Source organism: Capricornis sumatraensis, chromosome 21 (assembly GCF_032405125.1).
Source record: "Capricornis sumatraensis isolate serow.1 chromosome 21, serow.2, whole genome shotgun sequence".
Taxonomy (NCBI): domain Eukaryota; kingdom Metazoa; phylum Chordata; class Mammalia; order Artiodactyla; family Bovidae; genus Capricornis; species Capricornis sumatraensis.
The window spans coordinates 3,625,842-3,644,692 of NC_091089.1; the positions used below are offsets into that span (position 1 = coordinate 3,625,842).

Below are 18,851 nucleotides of genomic sequence, written 5' to 3' on the forward strand. Positions count from 1 at the left end.
GCCCGCCTCCTTCCTTGAGGCTCGCCTCCCGGCACTGTCCCCGGGCATGATGACCAGGGGGACCACGCAGTCGGAGGAGGTCCCGCTTTCAGACTCCGGCACACGTGCAGCACACAGAATGAGGTAGAACACACCACCTGTCCACATGGCCTGGCTCAGCTGAGCCGCTTGCACCTGCCCGGGGCCCTTCCCTGACTCGGAGCAGCTGACCGTCACCAGCAAAAGCCTGCACTTCGAGTGACTGGACCACAGTGCGCTTCGTTTGCATCTGAGAAGATAATAAATAAATCAGAAACCCAGAAAATGTCCCGGTTGTGATGGATTATACTGCCCGACACCCGGCACCTCTTGGTTTATTGGACACAATGCCAGGCCTGCAGGCAGTCGGGATCTGGTCCGCGGGCGTGCGAGGAAGCAGCAGAGGGGACGGCGAGATCACACCTGCACGGCAGCTGCTCGCTCCCCGCTCCCGGCTTGTGTTGGTGTCACAGCCCTAAGACGAGTTCACCAGAGTTTTGTTGGGGGTGGTCAAGCTTTTAAATGGGCTTTCTAGAAAAGTTAAATCACTCAATGTAAGAAATGGCAGGCCCTAGTTTACTGAGGAACTGACAAGTCTTGGTGGTTTTCCTGGTTAAGGAGCACAGATTTCTTGTAACGTTTGACCTAAGACTGTAACAGCTTTTTTTTTTTTTTTTTTCATTTTCCTTCAATCAAAGTACTATTTATAAAATGCTTTACATCTTTTAAAATTTTCAAATTATAGACAAACCTCCCTAATACAAAATACTAAAAGTGCAATAGTATAAATTAAGAGTTTGCAACCACATTATACAAACATTACTTTTTTATTGTACAGCTTTGATAATGTGAAATATTTACTCACAACTGCTATAACGTTGTGAATAATTCACGGTGACATCTGTCTGTGACTTGTTCCCAATTGCTGGGCTACAGACCACACTAGAGACCACTGTCCACATAGCAGCTACAGACATTTAAATTAAAAAAAAAAAAAAAAAAAAAAGGCTTGTTACTGACAGGTGCTTGCACACGAAAAGCATGCTGTTTCCTAACAGAACTTCACAATTTTGCCTGCATGGAAATCACCCACTTATTTATGGTAAAACAAATCTTGCTTTAAAAAAAAAATTCACATAGCCAGATGTATTCTGCAGTACAAAAGCTTCCGTTATGGTCAGGCTGCATTGTCTGTGACCCGCATCATCTGAACGTCATAAATACTACAGGCGAAGGTGCTGTGCGGCACCGGCGTCAGGCGCACTGGACCGCGTCATTGAGATGAGAGTTGTAAAGACAGAGTTCAAGTTTCTAACTAATTCCAAGAAGACCACTGGACGAGTTTCCCTGGCATGGGGCGGGCTCTGGAGGGATGGAACGAATGTGGTCTGAGCCCCTTCGGCTTCCAAGACGGCTCTCGGAAGACGTCTCTTTCTGACTCAAATCTATCTCCAAGGTTGCCGAGTTCCCAAGTTCACCTTGAAAGGTGCAATCAGGCAGCGCAGGAGGCCACCTCAGGCGGCCACCCAGTGATGTCTTTCCCGCTCCGGGTGAATCGAGATGGAGACCCGCAGGGCAGGGATGTGGCTAGTTAATCCCAATCTCCTTGTTATCCTCAATGAACCGTGTGAACGGCCGGCTGCCTCCTGTGTCCGAGTTGGCTTTGTCCAGCCCTGCGATGGGCGGGCTGCTGCCTGGACGCGCCTTGTCCAGCCCGGCGGCCAGGGAGCCCAGCGGGGGGAGGGCGCTCCCGCCGAGACTTACGGGGAGCTGGGGGAGGCCTCCGTTCTGGATGACAGAGATCTCGTTGTTCTTCATGGCCAGCCCGTTGGTGATGGCAGCGGCGTACTGGTTCCAAAAGCTGGGGTCCACGTTCATGGCCCGTGCGGCCAGATCCTTCTGGAACATCTCTGAGAACTTGAGGGCGTCGCCGCCCAGCAGGGCCATGGGGTTCTCCACCGACAGGCGGCGGCCACGCCTGGCGGGAGCGTTGTTCCACATGTGGGTGCCCATGTGCACCTGCGGGGACAGAGCCACACCCGGGCGTGAGCACGCCCAGCCTCCGGTTACAGGGCATCCGAGGCCAGGGGGCGCCTTCCACTTCCTTTCCGCCCCTCCTCCCCAGCCTGAGCATTCATCTGGGACAGCAAACTTGTTAGGTGAGGTTTTCTGAACATCTGAGGCGTGAACCTGCAACACTCTTTTCGTCCAGTACAAGGCAAGCTGACTGATGAGCTGATGGACGCCCCTATCAGTTCGCAGCTGGACAGCATGATTTCCCCACTAAGGTGTCAGACCCATAGGCCACCCGGAGGGTCCCAAAGCTCCCCCTACACCCAGATCGTCTTCTGCTCGGAACTCCTGCCTTTCCTGTGCCTCTTTCTCTGGTTTTCTCCCCAACACAGAGGGAACGTCTGGGCACCTGTGGTCAGCAAGGACCTCAGGTGGCCTTCAGGAAGTGGAAGCCACGTCCACAGTGCCTACTGAAGGGGGTCGCTGAGACCCCACATGCAGCTAACCTGGGCTGGAAAGCAGCACGCTGGCCTGAATGGCTCTGTGGTGCTGGCCACACACCCTGCCTCCGGGGAAGATGGGCTGCCTGGCTGCATCTTTGATACCAACGTTATATCATTGTACCATTTGCCCCTGGCCCTCGGGCTGGGAAGCTTCTGCCAAATGCCCACTGGGCCCTCTTGGCAATCATGTGGACAAACCCACAGGTCAAAGCCCTGGCCTCTGGACAGGATCAGCGGGGCTTGTGCCACATGGAAGCATTTAAAAGCCTAGCTATTTTGGTGCCAGTGGCCCGCTGGACTCAGGGCAGCAAGTGTGCATCTCCCCATCACCCTGCAGCCACTCAGGCGGCACCAGCCTCTCAAGGGGAGGTCAGACCAGCACGGAAGGCAAGCTCCTTGCTAGGCCCTGGACGTGCGTGGGAGCGCCACATGGAACACGTGTCCCTGGGCACACATGCAAGGCAGACTCGCCCATAACACTCATAGACACGGCACACGCACACTCTCTTGGGGGTGCCCCTCAGCCAGAGCCATAGGAGGCGAGGGGCCTCCAGGCGACCCTCACCTTGAGGTTGCCCTTGGTGGTGAAGGCTCTCCCGCAGATGGTGCAGCCAAACGGCTTCTCCCCAGTGTGAGTGCGCTCGTGGATCTGCAGGGCGCTGGCCGAGGAGAAGGTCTTCCCGCACGATTGGCAGTTGTGCTGCTTGGGGGTCCGGCGCGGTGGGGGGGCCAGCATGGGCGCGAGGCCGGGGCTCATCACCGTCGGGGGCCCAGGGGGCACCTGGACGGCAGCCGGCAGCGGCGGACCGTCGGCCAGCAGGCCGGCCTTGCTGTGCCCATTCACTTCCGTTTTGATGGTGGTGGGCGTGGAGCCAGGGCCCAGGCTCGGGGTGCCCTGGCCGGGACCTAGAGCAAAGTTGGGGTCAAGCAACTGGGGAGGCAGCTCTCGCAACCTGTGGGTCAGTAAGTGCTGCTTTAAGTTACCCAGCGTGGAGCAGCCGCGCCCGCAGGCCGCACACACGAACGGCCGCTCCTTGGTGTGGCTGCGGAGGTGGATCTCCAGGGCGCTCCTGCAAGCAAAGGGCTTGGCACACACAAGACACACAGTGCTCGCACACTTACCCCGATCGCGGCTCAGGAACAGCAGGCTAAAGGGGGCCTCCTCCTTGATGGCCAGCCGGCCCGGGTGGGTGGCCGTCAGGTCCAGCGCCCCTCCATTCTCGGGGCCGGGGGGCGGGCTGTCCGGCTTCTCCGTCTTCAGCTGGGTCTCCTGGGGCTCCTCCTGGGCGCCAAGGCCCGGGGACTTGGAGGGCAGGCTCTCACTGTTACTGTTCCCGGGTGACAGGGCCTGCAAGGAGGAGGATGACTCAGACAGGGCCGGGCTGCCCGCACTCCGGCTCTCCAGGTCGCCCACGGCCGAGGACGAGTCGTTGCTCAGATGGTCGCTCTCCCCAGACCCATTCTCCAGGGACTTGAGGGCGCTCAGCTGGGGGCAGCTCATGACCGAGTCCATCATCTTCATCTGGTTCTCCAGGGCGGCAATGCTGGAGATGACGGAAGGTGGGGAGGGCGGGCAGGAGCCCGAGAAGGCCAGCAGCGGCTTGTTCGGGTCGCCGGCCACGTCCTTCAGCTCGGCGTCATCCTCCAGGGAGTTGTCGTCCATGTCGTCGTCGCAGGCGCTCAGGGCGTCGGCGGCCTTGTCGTCGTAGGGCAGCACGGCGTCCATGGCGTCCTGGAAGCCCTCGGGCAGCGGCGTGTTGGGGATCTGGCCCCCCATGTGCATGCGGATGTGCTGCTGAAGCACCACGGCGTTGGTGAACTTCTTCTGGCAGATGGGGCAGGAGTGCTGCACGCGCAGGGGCGGCTTGGCGCGGTGCACGCCGAAGTGCGTCTTCAGGTTGCCCTTGGTGGTGAAGGCACGCCCGCAGATCTTGCACTTGAAGGGCCGCTCGCCCGTGTGCGTCCGGTAGTGCATCTTCAGGGCGCTCTGGCAGCTCAGCACGCGGTGGCAGATGACGCACTGGTTGGGGTCTGTCATCTTCTTGTCTATGTTCTCCACCAGCTGCTGCAGCTTGGAGGTTTCGGATGTTTGCATAGAGTCGAGCAGCCCTCCGAAGGGGAACTTGGCCTTAAACGGCTCGGCCCCGGCCGGGAGGACCGGGCTGCAGAGGCCTGGGGATGCGCCACTGTCCGCCAGGGCAGATGTGGTGGAGACCTGCCCCGCTGTGGCCGGGAGGTCCCCTACCCTGGCATTTGTGCAAGGCAGGCTCACAGGCTCCGTCTTGGGCAGGGAAGATCCACCGGGCGCCGGCTGTGGGGATCCCGCAGCCACTGGGACGCCTGCCTCGGAGCTGGTCAGGCCTGGGGACAGAGAGGGGCACTCGCTGGACGCAGGCGAGGGCCGCTGCGGGGAGCGGCTGGCGGGGGTGAGGCTGGGGGAGTCCACGTAGCTGCCGACGCCCACACCCGGGAGGGTGGGCGGGAGCTGCAGCCCCACCGAAGTGGGCACAGTGGGCAGCGCTGGCTTGCTGTCCAGCCAGGTGGTGACCGGTTTCTCTGGCGGCAGTGACATCCCGTAGGGAATCCCGGAGCAGGTGGGCACGTTGTCCAGATACTCGGGCACCGGGTAGGGGTTCATCTGGATGTGGGGGTACTTCTCCTTGTGCCTCTGGAAGTGCACCTTCAGGTTGCCCTTGGTGGAGAAGCGGTTCCCGCAGATGTTGCACTTGAAGGGCCGCTCGCCCGTGTGCGAGCGAAGGTGGATCTGCAGGGCACTGTCGCTCCCGAACACTTTGGCGCAGAACCTGCACTTGTGCTTGAAGAAGGGGTCCTCAGTGCTGGCCTTGGGCTCGAACACCGACACGTTGGGGGGCTTGCCCTTGCGGTGCTTCATGAGGGCCGACAGGGGGTCCAGCGCGTTGGCCGTGGCCGCGATGCTAACCAGCGGGTTGGGGAAGATGACGCTGCTGGCGGAGGTCTGAGGTAGCAGTGGGCTTGGCAGGCTGGGCGCGGAGCTGAGCAGCGGCCCGGGCCCCAGGGCAGGGGGCGTGGGGGCGTTCTGTGGCCGGGAGGCGCCCCCTGAGGCGCCGGCCGCTGGGGCGGAGGCAGTGGAGGTTGCGGGGGCGCCAGAGCACGCGGGGGCGCCGAGCTCCGGCGCCGAGGGGCCTCCGCCCGCGACATGCGGGGTGCTGCTGGCTGTGGACGCCGGCGTGGCCAGGTGTTGGGGGCCCTCGTAGGCCGCCGGCGGGGCGGCGGGTCCCTGCGCCGTGGCCGCGGGCCCGGCGCCGGCCGAGAGTGGCAGGGTGGGGTGCGCGGCTGGCCCGGGGTGCAGCGGTGGCCGGGAGGGCGGCAGCGGGCGGCTCATGAGGGCCACCTGGCTGCGGATCTGCTCGATGAGCTGCAGCTGCTGCACCTGCTGCTGCTGCAGGGCCACGAGCTGCTCCAGGATCAGCGGGAGTGCGGCGGCCGCCACGCCACCGCCCGGGCCCGCCGCGCCCGCGGCCCGCGAGGTCTGCGAGAACTGCGCCACGGCCACCTTGGTGCTCAAGAGGGTCTCCAGGGTCACGTTGGTGCTGGGCATGCCATAGGCCGCCCCGGGGGCTGGCTCGGGGCCTGGCGGCGGAGGCGGCTGCCCCACATGCGCCGCGCCCGGGCCCTGGAAGCCCTTGTCCGCGGGCGCGCCCACCTCCATGGGCTCGTCCTCCCGCTCCGGCGCCCTCGCCTCCGCGGTCTCCCCGCCCTCCGGGGCCGCTGCCGCCGCCGCCGCCGCTGTCTCTTCGGCGGCCTCGCTGTCCGCGCGCTCGCTGGCCGAGCTGGCCGGGGACGCCTCGGGGAAGTCCTCGGAGGGCGGGGCGGGCTCATCCTCGCCCACGATTAGCACCAGCGGGTTCTTGGTGCAGGCCTCCTTGTGCGCCAGCAGGTCCGCCCACTTGAAGAATTCGGCGCAGCACTTCTCGCACACGTGTGTGTCCTCGCCTCCGCTCCGGCTCTCGTTGCCGCTGTCCGCGTCCTCGGCACCCTCCCCGGAGGCTGCTGGAAAAGCAAGACATTACATCAGCCTGGCCTCAAGAGACAGCCCGCCCTCCATCTCAAAATTTGGCACATAAGTAAAATCAATATTTTTTATTCTGTACAAATTACCCCACTTCAACATTTCTGACGTCCTGGCGTGTGTATTCTATGACTCTTTCTAGCTAGCTAATCATTTTCTTAGCACAATCCATCAAATTATGAGGTTCTATCAATTGTGGATACTGCTGCTTAATGAAATTCCATAGAAGCCATTGATTTCCAATATTTTCATACAATCTGCAGCCACCCTGTCTGTTGGGTACAAAGCAAGCCTTCGATGGGCTCATTAGGACTCCCCTACCATCCGGCTTCCTCATTTCCAGCAAAATCAGAGATGCCTTTGCCAGTTCGCTTAACATTGCTAAACTAATCTGTAACCTTTCAAACTCACGTCAGCACCTGACAGGGGAGCCGGCCGCAGCCTCTCTCCTGGGCTCGGACCACGGAGATTTATTATCTTTATGCTACGCGGAGACATTACAGATTTAATGTAATTCTACAGAACCTTTCAAATCAATGGGCATTTATTTCATGGAGGAAATTTCAGCTAAATACTTTCATTTGTAAATATAACAAAGAATATATAAGCACTTCTTACATCTCTGCTCAGAAAAACAATCTCCCCGACTTGCAGTTCGATCAACACATCAATCCTGTATCTTTCTATCGGGTGCACTTGCCTCCAGACACAGTGCGTTTCTACATTTCAGGATTCACCAAACGAATAACATCAATATAGTCTGTGCCTAAAATTAATCATGTTTAATACAATTAATTGCCTCTGTCAGATGCAATATTTCTTGGCAAAATGAACCAAAATTATATGTTATTGTTACTAGCCAATCGTGTCCCACAGATTGTTAACAAACTAGAAATTATATATTTAAAGTTCATTTATGTTGACATGTTTAACATGAGAACATTGTAGTCAGACACACTTTTTGTACCTATTTTCATCTATTCACATAGAAAGACTTAGCAAATTATACGCTTGTGCCATGGTGGAAACCCTCTAATTGGTTACACATGTTTAATTACTGTTGTAGGCAGCGACTTGCCGACTCCCGTTACCCTCTTGTGCCGAATAACAACCCTGTTTAATGAATGATTCTCATTCACACCTGATCAAATAAATAGCTATACAGGAAGGAGAAACCAACATCCGAGGACATGCCCAGCTCCTACTTTCAGGGGGGCTGGGGTGACAGGGCCCCCTCAACGGGGTGCTCAGGCTCCCTGTGCCGGCCTGGGTAACACTGCCTTGCAACTGCTTTTTGTCAACTTGCGGATGGAGTGACAGCGACAAATCACCTGAACAGAGACAAGTGACAGCCTCAAGCCGGCCCTTTGTTGTCGTGCGCAGTGGGGTGTTAGCACCACGCATCCTCAGGTCCACATCCCCGAAAACCGTTTACTGTTGAAACATCAACAAATGGATTTGCTGCGAAGCCTCCATGTTTTCTCGTTTAGGGTTTTAGGGAAAGAAGGATTCGGCACTGATCTCAATAAAGAAATCTGACTTGTAAAAAATATCCTGTGAAAACATTTAGTCCCCCTGCTAGAGAAGAAAATAAAACTATAATTCGAGGTTGGTCGGCTGCTCTCCACAAGACTGCTATTTCCAGGTAATTTATACGTGCCTTTAAAAAATTATTAGCAGTGTTCAATTAGCATTTTCTTAACTGGCTCAACCATTTGAAGGGGAAAAAGTTAGAGCTGCAGCCCATAAAGACCTGCTAGACTTTTAAACTAAATTCAGTGCTGAAGCTCAGACTGCAAGGAGTCTCCTTACTGCACAGAGGCAGGAGCGGAATCGGTGTCTGTAATGAGGTCGAGTGTAGCTGGAAGCAAAGACATGGCTGATTTATACTGCAGATAGCAGCGTTAACAAAATAAATACTTGGAGTACTTAACTTTGCTCTATGTATGCAAAATCTGATCTGAAACTCGCAAAGGTTATGGAACAGGGCAGGAAAAAAGCCTCAACTCTTCAGGTAAATAATTTCTTAATGATAAGAAAACACCGGCTATCTCACATTTTAGTCCACCTATTTTAAAAAGGCAAAGAATCTCTACAATTTGTTCATAACAGTGGGTTGTTTTTCTGCAGACCCACATATTAAAAAAAGCACTAGTGGATATTTTGAAAAGTTCATCTGCATTAAGCAATCAAGTTGGAATCAGTGTTATACTGTATCATAAATAGTATAATTATCAGAACACAAAATATTCTAAAAGTTAATTTTAACAATTTAAAGCTATGATATAAAAGGCCAGCCATAGTCTTCATAGAGTTTTAATTTTAATATTTTTTAAAAAGAAAACTACAAAAAGAAAAATACAGAGAAATTAAATACTGCTAATTTTTTGAAAAATTATTTTTACATCTTTATTCCTCAGAGAAGAAAAAAATGTATAACTTACATGGTATACAAAAGCATTCACATGGTATATACGTTTAAAGTTTTACACAATTAAACACAAGTGTATATTTTGTCCAAAGAATATTTTTCATTTTCTTTTCCAAAAAATTATTATTGAAGTATAGTTGATTTACAATGTTGCATTAGTTTCAGGTGTACAGCAAAGTGATTATTTTGTATGTATACATATTTATATTTTATATCTGTATTCTTTTTCAGATTCTTTTCCACTATAGATTATTAAAGAATAATAGTTGAATATATAAAAGTTGAATATAGTTCCCTGTGCTATATAAGAATATATTTTTTAATATGGAGTATGTATTAGGGACAATTCACTGAGAAAATGCTTAGAAATTGGCTGATTGCTGGATCACTTAAAGTGCAACAATTGCTAGAAGAATTTACTTTACGTTAACTTACATCTTTATAAATGAGCATTTCCCAGATTTTCTTTGTAACAAATTATGGCATGTGAAATAAGGAAACAGGAGTTTATTTTACACTGTACTTGTAAAGTTTTAAGAAACCCAAATAAATCTCTATTTACTTTAAAGATACATCTTTACATTTCCATTGGCTTTTTTCATGTGCTAAGTATGTGGGGTTCACCTGCAAAGTCAAGAAAGCTGGGAAGGTAATTTGCTCCTGCCCCCATTGCAGGTTAGCAAAATTATAACTGTCTCAATTGTAGAAACCATACACAGAATAATAATATTTAAGCACTATCTACCGAATAACAAGCCATTTTGTTTAAAGGAAATTGATAATTACCTAAACACAATGAAGATATTCTTGCCAAAGTAAAATAAACTTCCACTGTATGCCTCTAAAACTGAAGAAGGAAAGCAAAATTGAAGAGAGGAAATCGGGTGAAAATGGCATTCTGAACATTAGGGCCTGTTAGTTCATTATGTTAATGAACCTAACAAAACAGTGGTTGGATTTTACAAGCGAAGTTTCATAATAAATTTGCTTTTAACTAAAACATATTTAAAAAACTACAATCAGTGAACAAAAAAAATTCCTCAATACAATTCATATTTCTTATTGAGGGCAAATAATTTAGAATCACCACCTATAGTTTTCTTACTGGGGTCTGCATGAAATATGATAACATGATCACTTCAATTGTTAATTTCTACTTGTTTCACTATCAAATCTGAGTGGGATTAGCATTCCATGAAAGTTATAGAGAAGCCCAAATTTCACAAGACAGTCTTGAATGCAATGAATACAAATGAAAAGACTCTAATACGTCACGTGTGGAATTGAAGTTTTGGGTGCAGATTTTAAGAACGTTTTTAAAGAACAGCAAGCACTTCAGCTGAATTGGTTGGGAGAGAAGAACCAAAGCGAGCCTGTTTCACTGGGGACAGAGCTCTTTAGAAGCAGCAAGACTGCACTTGAGTCCAGAGTGAAAGCAGCGACCTTATGTCGCGTTCGGGGTGAGACGCAAAATAAGTTGTTAAAACTTGCTTCTCGTTACAGTGGCTACACGCATCGTGTTACAGCGTAGACATGCTAATCTGGAAGTACTTATCTTTAAAAAAGTGCTTTCTATAACAGGAAAACCCTCATAGGAAAGATCTGACAGCAGCTGCAATTTTATCATATAACGTATAAAGTCCTTTAATCCTGCCGTTGTGTTAAGCCACTATTGTGTCGGATTCAACTATCTTTTAATTAAACTTACATTGGAAACTGGCTTTTGCATTCTAAAAGTAGAAGTTATTATATTCATTTGTTGATATGGCTTTTTTAAGATTTCTGTTTCACGGTAAAGCCATGTCCATGAGCCACTGTAACAACAGTACACGTTTGAGAAATTTATTTCCAATGCAATAGGAAATTCTTTCTTCCTAAAAGGGACAACTGAAAAACAAGCATTGTTAACATTATCGTTAATGTCAAAATAATTTATTTTTTTGCATTTTGGCAGATCAACGACTTAAGAGACTTCAAACTGCAAAGAGTCAGAGGCTTAGACTGTGCAAGGGTTAGAACTAGTGGAGAAAAATGCCAACCAGTGCACCCAGGAACAGAACTTAGGCAGGAATCTTCCCTTCTTGGTCAACAGGAGTATTTGGTCGAGGTTACTTCCTGAAAGTGCCACACGGCTTTGCTGGATTGACTGAGTGTCAACGAGAAGAAGGAGCTGTTGTGAAAATAACCCTATTTTGCTAACATGAAGGATGCACTGGCCATGGCTGCCAGCCTGGCGATGGGGTCTGTTCTCCTGGACACAGTCAGGAGGAGGGACACGCAGGAAGCTGAAGCTATTTCAATTGGAGAGGAAATGTGCAATTAGTTTACAGCTAGCCCCACACTTACTATTTATACATGAGATGTTCAGGGTTTCTAACGCTCACCATTCAAGCACTCCTGAGCACGTGTGCCATCTAGGGTGCCACAGGAGGGGCAAAAGGCTTCCCTCGCCTTTCAGAGAGAGGCCTCCAACTAGGGAAGGCCTCAACGGCAGTATTAAAAGTACATATTTTCCCCCTTCTCACTAATAAAAACACAGAAGATGTTTAACAAAAATGTCCCCTTTATAACTCTCTGGGTGTGAAAGGACCTCCCCTTGCATCATCTCTCTCTCAGCTCCGATTCCTGGTCTGCTATACAATATACAAGGATCATGTTATACAGGGATCAGGTTTTCACTGCCTGCAAAAGCTAAGGTGGTCTTCCAAGTAGAGATGACCTGGCAGAGTGCTTACATGCCCAGTGATCTTTTTAAGCTACAAGTAAAAAGCATCATGGTAATATTGATGAGAATATTTGCCACATGATGCTTTCCTAAAAAAATTCTAAGTGGAGTTTTCAGTAAGGCGTTTTTATTCTCTGCGTCCCGGAGGTAGTACCTTGTAAATAAGTAACCACTTACACAGAGCAGTAAACAGGTGTTTGATAATTTTGTTGATCAAGCTCAAACTTTCACCTTGATTCTGCTACACTTTTTAATTCCTTTTAACAAGAGGAGAAGCAAAACCTGTCCCTTATGGGAAAAGGGATGTTAATCTCGTCACTTTAATTAGTAACTGGGAAACAGACACGTGGGTCTTGAGGAAAGGAAACTGTACTTTTCTCCTGTGCCTTTTCCATCCCTTAAAAATCTAAGCATTTTTCAAGTTTTCCCAAATTGTTAGGAGACACTATTTTCTTGCAAATTAATTCTTTTTAACTCCTTATGATAGCTTTGAATCCCATAAAGAAAGATGAATTATCACATACTGAGCCCAAGCTGTGAAACAGGAGGAGACAAATAGAGACCCCTACTGTGTTTAACAATGTAGAAGAAATTCCAGACGCGATAGAAAAATTTTGTCCTTTCCCTAGACCTCCAAGCGTGTGCGCTCGGAGCCGGACAGCGGAGGGCGCTCGCGCCTCGCCCAAGCCGCGCTGACCCGCAGGCCGGCTTCCGCCGACTCAGTGGCCCACGCCTCAAATGTGTTAAGGACGGACCACCTGTGGCACAGGCACCAAACGCCTTCTGTTTGAAAGGTTTGCGGGTTCTCCTCTGCGGGGTGAAGCACCGGGGAGGGAGAACACTGTTTCCTTTATGGACGCACGCAGCTGGAAAGCAGCCACAACGTTCACTTGTCTTAACTATCTGCCCGACGCTGTATCAAATAATAAGATGTTTGTTGCACTTCAAGGTTGCACAATCGTTCTTTCATTCAGATATTATGCTGTAATCACCCTTCCGATGAATGCACGGATATCACTATCTGTGCCTCACGAGCAACGCACAAACCTGAGATTCGGCGGCCAGTGCAGACCATTTCGATCAAAATTCCGGGAGGGGAAAAGCACGGTTTGTGCTGGGTCACTTTTCTGGTCCAGATAAACTCACACATGAACTAAATGAGCTACTCCACCACGCATCTGTGCAGCCAATTGCCTAGGTCCTCCCTCACCTCCTCACTTTCCATATCCACCGGCACAACGATAAAGAAATAAGCCAAGCCTCTCGGATGCACAAACACCTGGCCTGAAGGGCCCCGCAGCTGCGGCACTGCGCGGTGTCCAGGAAGAAGGCGCCCATCCGTCGACTGTGACTGTCGACTCCTGCACTCGGCCTCAGGTTATTAAATCATTTCCAGGATTTGCCATCACCTCAGCACACTGTTCCATTTCTACAGGGGAAGTTTACACATGAGCAAAAAAAAAAAAAAAAATCCTCCTGGAAAAGCTCTGCCCGGGGGCTGAAGCCAGCGTCTGCCTGCGCTGAGCCTACAGTCAACGATCAAACGGCGGTCTGGAGAGGGCACTCAGCAAAGAGGACCAGGAATGCCGAAGAATTAAGACCAAGAGCCACGGCACCTGCAGGGTTAATTAAACAGTTCAAGATGTAACAGCTGCACAAAAGAAAACGGGTCTCTCTCCCTCTTGGAGAACTATAAACACTTGCGCTGAACTAGCCGGGCATCTGATAAGCCCAGCAGCACAGGGCAAACCTGTAGGTCCCCAGTCCACTCCCAGAGCCAGTGTTAACACTTAACAGAACACTGGTGAGTCCTGTTGCCAAGGTCAACAGCACAGATGCACTAATTGTATTATGAGCTTGACATCTAGTGGCCAACCCTGGCAGGGCAAAGCAGGCAAAGGTTAAACCAGCAGGTCTGCTGCAGCAGTGCTCTGAGCCACCCACCTCTGGTAGAGCACTAGGAAGCTGCAATCCCCTGCAAGCCCACCTTCTCACAGATCCCAGGCCACCAGGCAGGACTCTGTGCGGCCCCAAGGCTTCCTGGAACGGGGAGGGGGAGGGGTCCCGGATGGTCAGCAGGACTAATCCGGGATGCCTGGAAGAAACAGGCCCACGGAGGGGTGCCTGGATGCCACCCCAGAGCCTCAGGTCTCCCTGGACCTGCGCTCTTGCCTTTAATTAACAAACAGGCCAACCCTGATCTCTCACATAAACAGAGCCCATTACATTATTTTATTATTTCAATTAATATTTCACACTTGCTGTGATATGACTTGCCTTACTCATCAGCTTGGAAATTAACTGCTTTCGAGATCACAGAAGTGTTCAAATTAGAGAGAAAAACCTAAGGATAGGGCTTAAGTTTATGTCAAGTAATAGTGAAAAACTGAATATAATCTTAGGACGGGGCTCTTTTTTAAAATATAAAAGTTTATGTAGAGTAATAGTGAAACATGCAATGTCTACATAGCTTTTACTTACGCCTGGTCTTATCCGGAGTGTGGGCAGCATCGCACATGCTGTGATGGCAAACCTGGCCCACCAGCGGCAGAAGCAGCTCTCGTTTTCACGAGGCTGCTCTTAGCCTGGCAGCTGGTCAAGAAACCATGAAGGAAATGAAAACTAACAAAACAACAAAACCTCTTCCTCTTGTAGGTATTATTTAACAATTCTCTTTCTTGAAACTATTTCCAGCCTTAAAGGATGGGGCATGACCTCATTGGCAGTTAAGCAGGTTTTTATTTCATGCAAATAAAATACTTACATTTAAGGATGTTAAATTCTAACTGGTGTTCAGTACACAGAACAGAAACCTTGGTTGCACCTTTGCTGAATTCTCTCCAAAAGAAAACGTTCTCAGAGCTATCCTGGGGTGAATGGCAAAGCCTCTTAGAGACTGTAGTTGAAAATGAAATCTGACCCACTTTTGCCATCATCTTGTATACAAAAAATAATCAGCTTGCTAAGTAATTCCTGCTGTTGGTCCATACCTTCTTCCTTTTCTGGATCTAAACAGACCTAAAAATATTGGATTATGCATAGATTGTGGAAGTTTAAATGTGCCTTAAAAAAATCCCTAACTCTTACATAATCAGCTCTTTCTCTGTACGGTGCGAATTAATTGGCAGACTTTTTATTGGTCGCCAAATTATGCGTTTTTAAATAGAGTAGGATTTTAACTGCCATTTTAAAAATAAATGTTTGCAAATTCTTCTTTTCCTTTCCCCTCCTGCTTAACTTACTCCTTACCTTTCATGTTTCAGAGAAAACAGTCTGCCTACGGATGTCAGAAAGTGGCCTCTGTATTGTTGCCTTTTGCAATGCTGAATTGTAAGTGTGTGAGTGAGTGCCCTGAGCGCTGAAGGCAAATCATGCACAGACAGATAAAAGAGAAAAGATCTCAGCACCCAGGGCTGCGGCCTTCTTCCCCTTAATTTAAACACAGTCGATGAATACCACTGGTAAAGTCTTAAATCACAGGATCACCACATTTTAAAGGATTTTTAAGATAGCCATGTAACTGTGAGTTGGCAGAAAATAAAAAGCAAACAAGATACAGGATGGAAACTGCTTTAGATTATAATATTCTTTTGTTCTTTCTTATATACATATTTTCCTTTTAACGACAATAAAATATGTCCCTCCTCATTTGTATTTTATCCAGTGAAGGATAGCAGTGATACACCTTTTAAAGCTCTTAGTAGGAGTGTAAGTGATCTTCCGTCATTAGAAGTTTTAATTAATTTTTCTTAGAACAAAAACATTCAGCTGGCTCAGAGGACTTCAGTACTGGTGGCATACATTTAATTAACTGAATCCTAAAGCTGCATCCCACTTATTTCTAAATTTTCAGAACCAGGAAGGGAACACTTTGCAATTTTAAAAGGTAGCACGTATTGGGAATGTAAGCCGAGTCCCAGCCATCCTTAAAACACGTCTTTAACAACAGAATAACTTTAAAACTCTATGTAAATCTTTATTGCTTTTTCCCATTCTACATACGTCATCATAGTTCACTTTTGCAATAAGGTCTGGAAAGCACTAAGGCATTTTTGGATAGCTGTCTTTTCACTGCTTGCCTAAAAACTAAAGCCTGAAAAATAAGTCACATTTCTCTTTTAAAAGAAATAAAGCCTTTTACTGTAAATAAATGTGATTGTGCACCTCTGCCCCGCCCATACCATACTAAAAATTTTGCACAGAATATTTGTGTTTCATGTCATTATCAAGAACTTTCAATTTTACTGCAGGCATTTACTGGTTTAATTAACATGTAACACCCAAAGTGATACAAAGGAATTATTTACTTCCTTTCTAAAACAATGTAAACTTAGTTCACTCATAACTTGATGCATAGTTTGTTTATTTCCACTGCTTTTAACAAAATATAATTCTGAGAATATCTGAATTCATGGGGGAGTGATTTAATTTTCACAACCATTTATCTTTAAAAAAATATTTTACTTAGTTCTCCTCCTAATGGCGATCAGTACAACAGACGAATACATACATGAACATTCCTTAAGTGAACAGAGAACAGAGTATCTTTTATGCTCCATGAACAATCAGCTTCAGAATAATTAAATCAGAAAGAACTATTTTTTAAACAGTTTGCGGGAACAATCGGGGGAACACACTCCTTGACTGAGACTCAGCCCCAGACAGGCTATTTTTGGCCTGTTGCAAAGTATGATCAGGAACTGTGGCAATATCTTGATTACAACTCTGAATGATTGTGAAAAACATAGCCTAGACAAAAACTTTAATCCCATGGTGGGTTAAAAAAAAAAAATCCTGAATATGTTTCACCCTTAAATAAATTCAGTAACAACAAGAGGAATTCAAAAGAGAACTTGTGAATAATTTACTCCATCTTAGGTTTTCAAATAAGGGCTCTGGACCCCTCCACATGCTACACTAGGAGGTTCACCATGCTCGCATTTCTGAAGTGAAATTAAAAATGAATAGCAGTGCCTCAGCTTGTTAATTGTTAAATACAAGGGGTTTTACTCTATTAATTAAAATATGCTTTAATAAAAAGAGACATTGCACATTTTGATAACGACCCTACAAAGCTGAGAAGTATTTACATTGTTGCATTTTGGGGCGGCTGTGAAAGCCGATTTTAAGCTATTCAGGAGCCACAATAATAAAGCTTTAAAATTCCTCACTGGGATGCAATGTAGTTCTTTTGAAGGAAAGACTGTCTTTCTCATTCGGCAGAAATAAATCCATTCATTTGATCATGTAGTCATTGGGGGCAATAGAAAACAAACCAAGTGTGAGAAATTCTATGTGATGAAGTAAACAAAACAAAAAAAAATCCATTTCCATGACAAAAAGATTCTTTGTCCTTAATCTACCCACCATATGCAAGCGTTTCTTTTTAGCATATCTCCCGTTCTAATCTTGGGTGACCAGGCGACACAGATAAGAACCTCTTACCTCCGCTGCGACAAAAAAGACCCTCACGAGTTCACGAATTTTATTTAATTCCTGAATTCCCAGCCGCGTAAGAAGCCTTTGCTCCCTTCTCCATTCCGATGTGGACGAATACCTGCTTTGGCAAACTTTACGGCACCGCTCGCTAAACTCCTCAACTCCTTTTATTTTCTGCAGCCCAGCTCCCAAAGCAAAGATGCGTATCTGCTCTAAACCACTTATAATAGGTTAATCCAAAAAGTTGGCCGGCCTGTTTCGTAAGGATCACACTACTCGGTGCCCGGACTCCGGGCAAGTGCAGGGTCGCCCCGCGTCCCGCGATAGCCCCGCGGCCGCCCCTCCCGCACCCTGGGGACCCGCGGGCGGCGCGAGGCCCGAGGCTTCACTTTCCCGGGCTGGGGCGCGCCAGGCCAGCCCGCTCTTCGCCCGGAGCTAACTTTCGCGGCTCCTACCATCCCTCCTGGATGGGCAGGAAGTCCCTACCCCCAAGCCGACTGCAAAAGTGGCCGCGGTGCCTCCAAGAGCAGGAAAAGGCCCAGAAAACCGAGGCGACAGAAGCGTGCCGGGTCCTACCGCGTGCACGACCACCCCCCGCGCCGCGGGGCAGCTCACCCGGGGTTAATTCCCAAGGCGGCCATTAGGAAAGGCCAGGCCACACCGACTTCCTACTCGCCTCGGAATGGGATCGCTGGTTTGTCGGCGCGCCCGGACCTCTCCGGCTCCGCGGCCCTCGGGGCACAACCAGCGGCCGCTGGCCCGCAGGGGAGGGGGAGGCCGCGGTCAGGGCGGCGGATCCGCTCCGAGAGCGCACCGCCTGGGGCGCCGGGCGCCGAACAAAGCTGCCCCGGCCCGCATCCGGCGGTGGGAGATCCCGGGACGCGTCCTCGCCGCCGCGCTTTCCCGAGTGGGCGCCGCGATCGCAGAGGCCAGCCCCAGTGTCCAGGCGTGGGGAGCCCGGGGGACGGCGCGGAGGCGGCAGCTCGGCCCCTCCCGCCCGCGCCCGGCTAGGCGCGCTGGCCTCCGCGGGGCAGCGCGGGCTCCCCGCGGTCCCCGAGCCCTGGCGCCTACGCGCGCAGCTCAACTCCCGGCGGCCGAGCCAAGTTTACTTCGCCCGAAACTCCCGCGCCGCGCGCTCCGGCGGAGGACCGGATCCCCAGGCTGGCCTGCCCGGGTCGAGCGCCACACGGCAGGCACCGGCTCGCGGGAGCCCGAGCACTTTCCGGGTCCGTGGGGCCCACGCTCCCTCCAGACGCCCGGCCGCCCCGCGATCCGCGGCCCCTCACCGTGCTCGGGAGCCCCGTCCGGCGGCGGCAGCTCCTCGTCCGACTTGAGATGCTGGGGCTTGGCCTGCTTGCGCCGAGACATGCTGCTAGCGGCGCGCGGGCCCCTCGCAGGGCAGCGGCATCAGCGGGGCGGCCGGCGGGGACGGCGCGGGGCGGCCGGGCGGGCGCGGGGCGCGGGGCGCGGGCGGCGGCAGCGGCGGCTGCGCGGGCCGCGCATGGGGCTGAGCAATTAGGCTGGTGAATAATGCATGGCCATTAGCAGAGGGCCGCGCCGATTGGCCGGCCTCCAGCGGACTCGGGCGGCCTATGCAAATGAGGCCGCGCTCGCAATTAGCGGCCGCGCGGCGAGGAGGGGCCGTCGCCTGCGGGACCCGGGCGCGCGGCC

General features: G+C 50.4%; 1 protein-coding gene across 1 annotated transcript; it reads right to left on the minus strand.

Moving 5' to 3' along the window:
* Window positions 1-1,605: 1,605 nt before the first annotated feature.
* On the minus strand, window positions 1,606-18,548 carry SALL3 (spalt like transcription factor 3). The gene is made up of 4 exons (XM_068993929.1): window positions 18,467-18,548; window positions 6,220-6,566; window positions 3,100-6,189; window positions 1,606-2,037 (listed from the first exon to the last, which is right to left on the minus strand). The coding sequence occupies exons 1-4, from the start codon at window positions 18,546-18,548 to the stop codon at window positions 1,606-1,608; spliced, it is 3,951 nt and encodes a 1,316-aa protein (XP_068850030.1).
* Window positions 18,549-18,851: the final 303 nt, after the last annotated feature.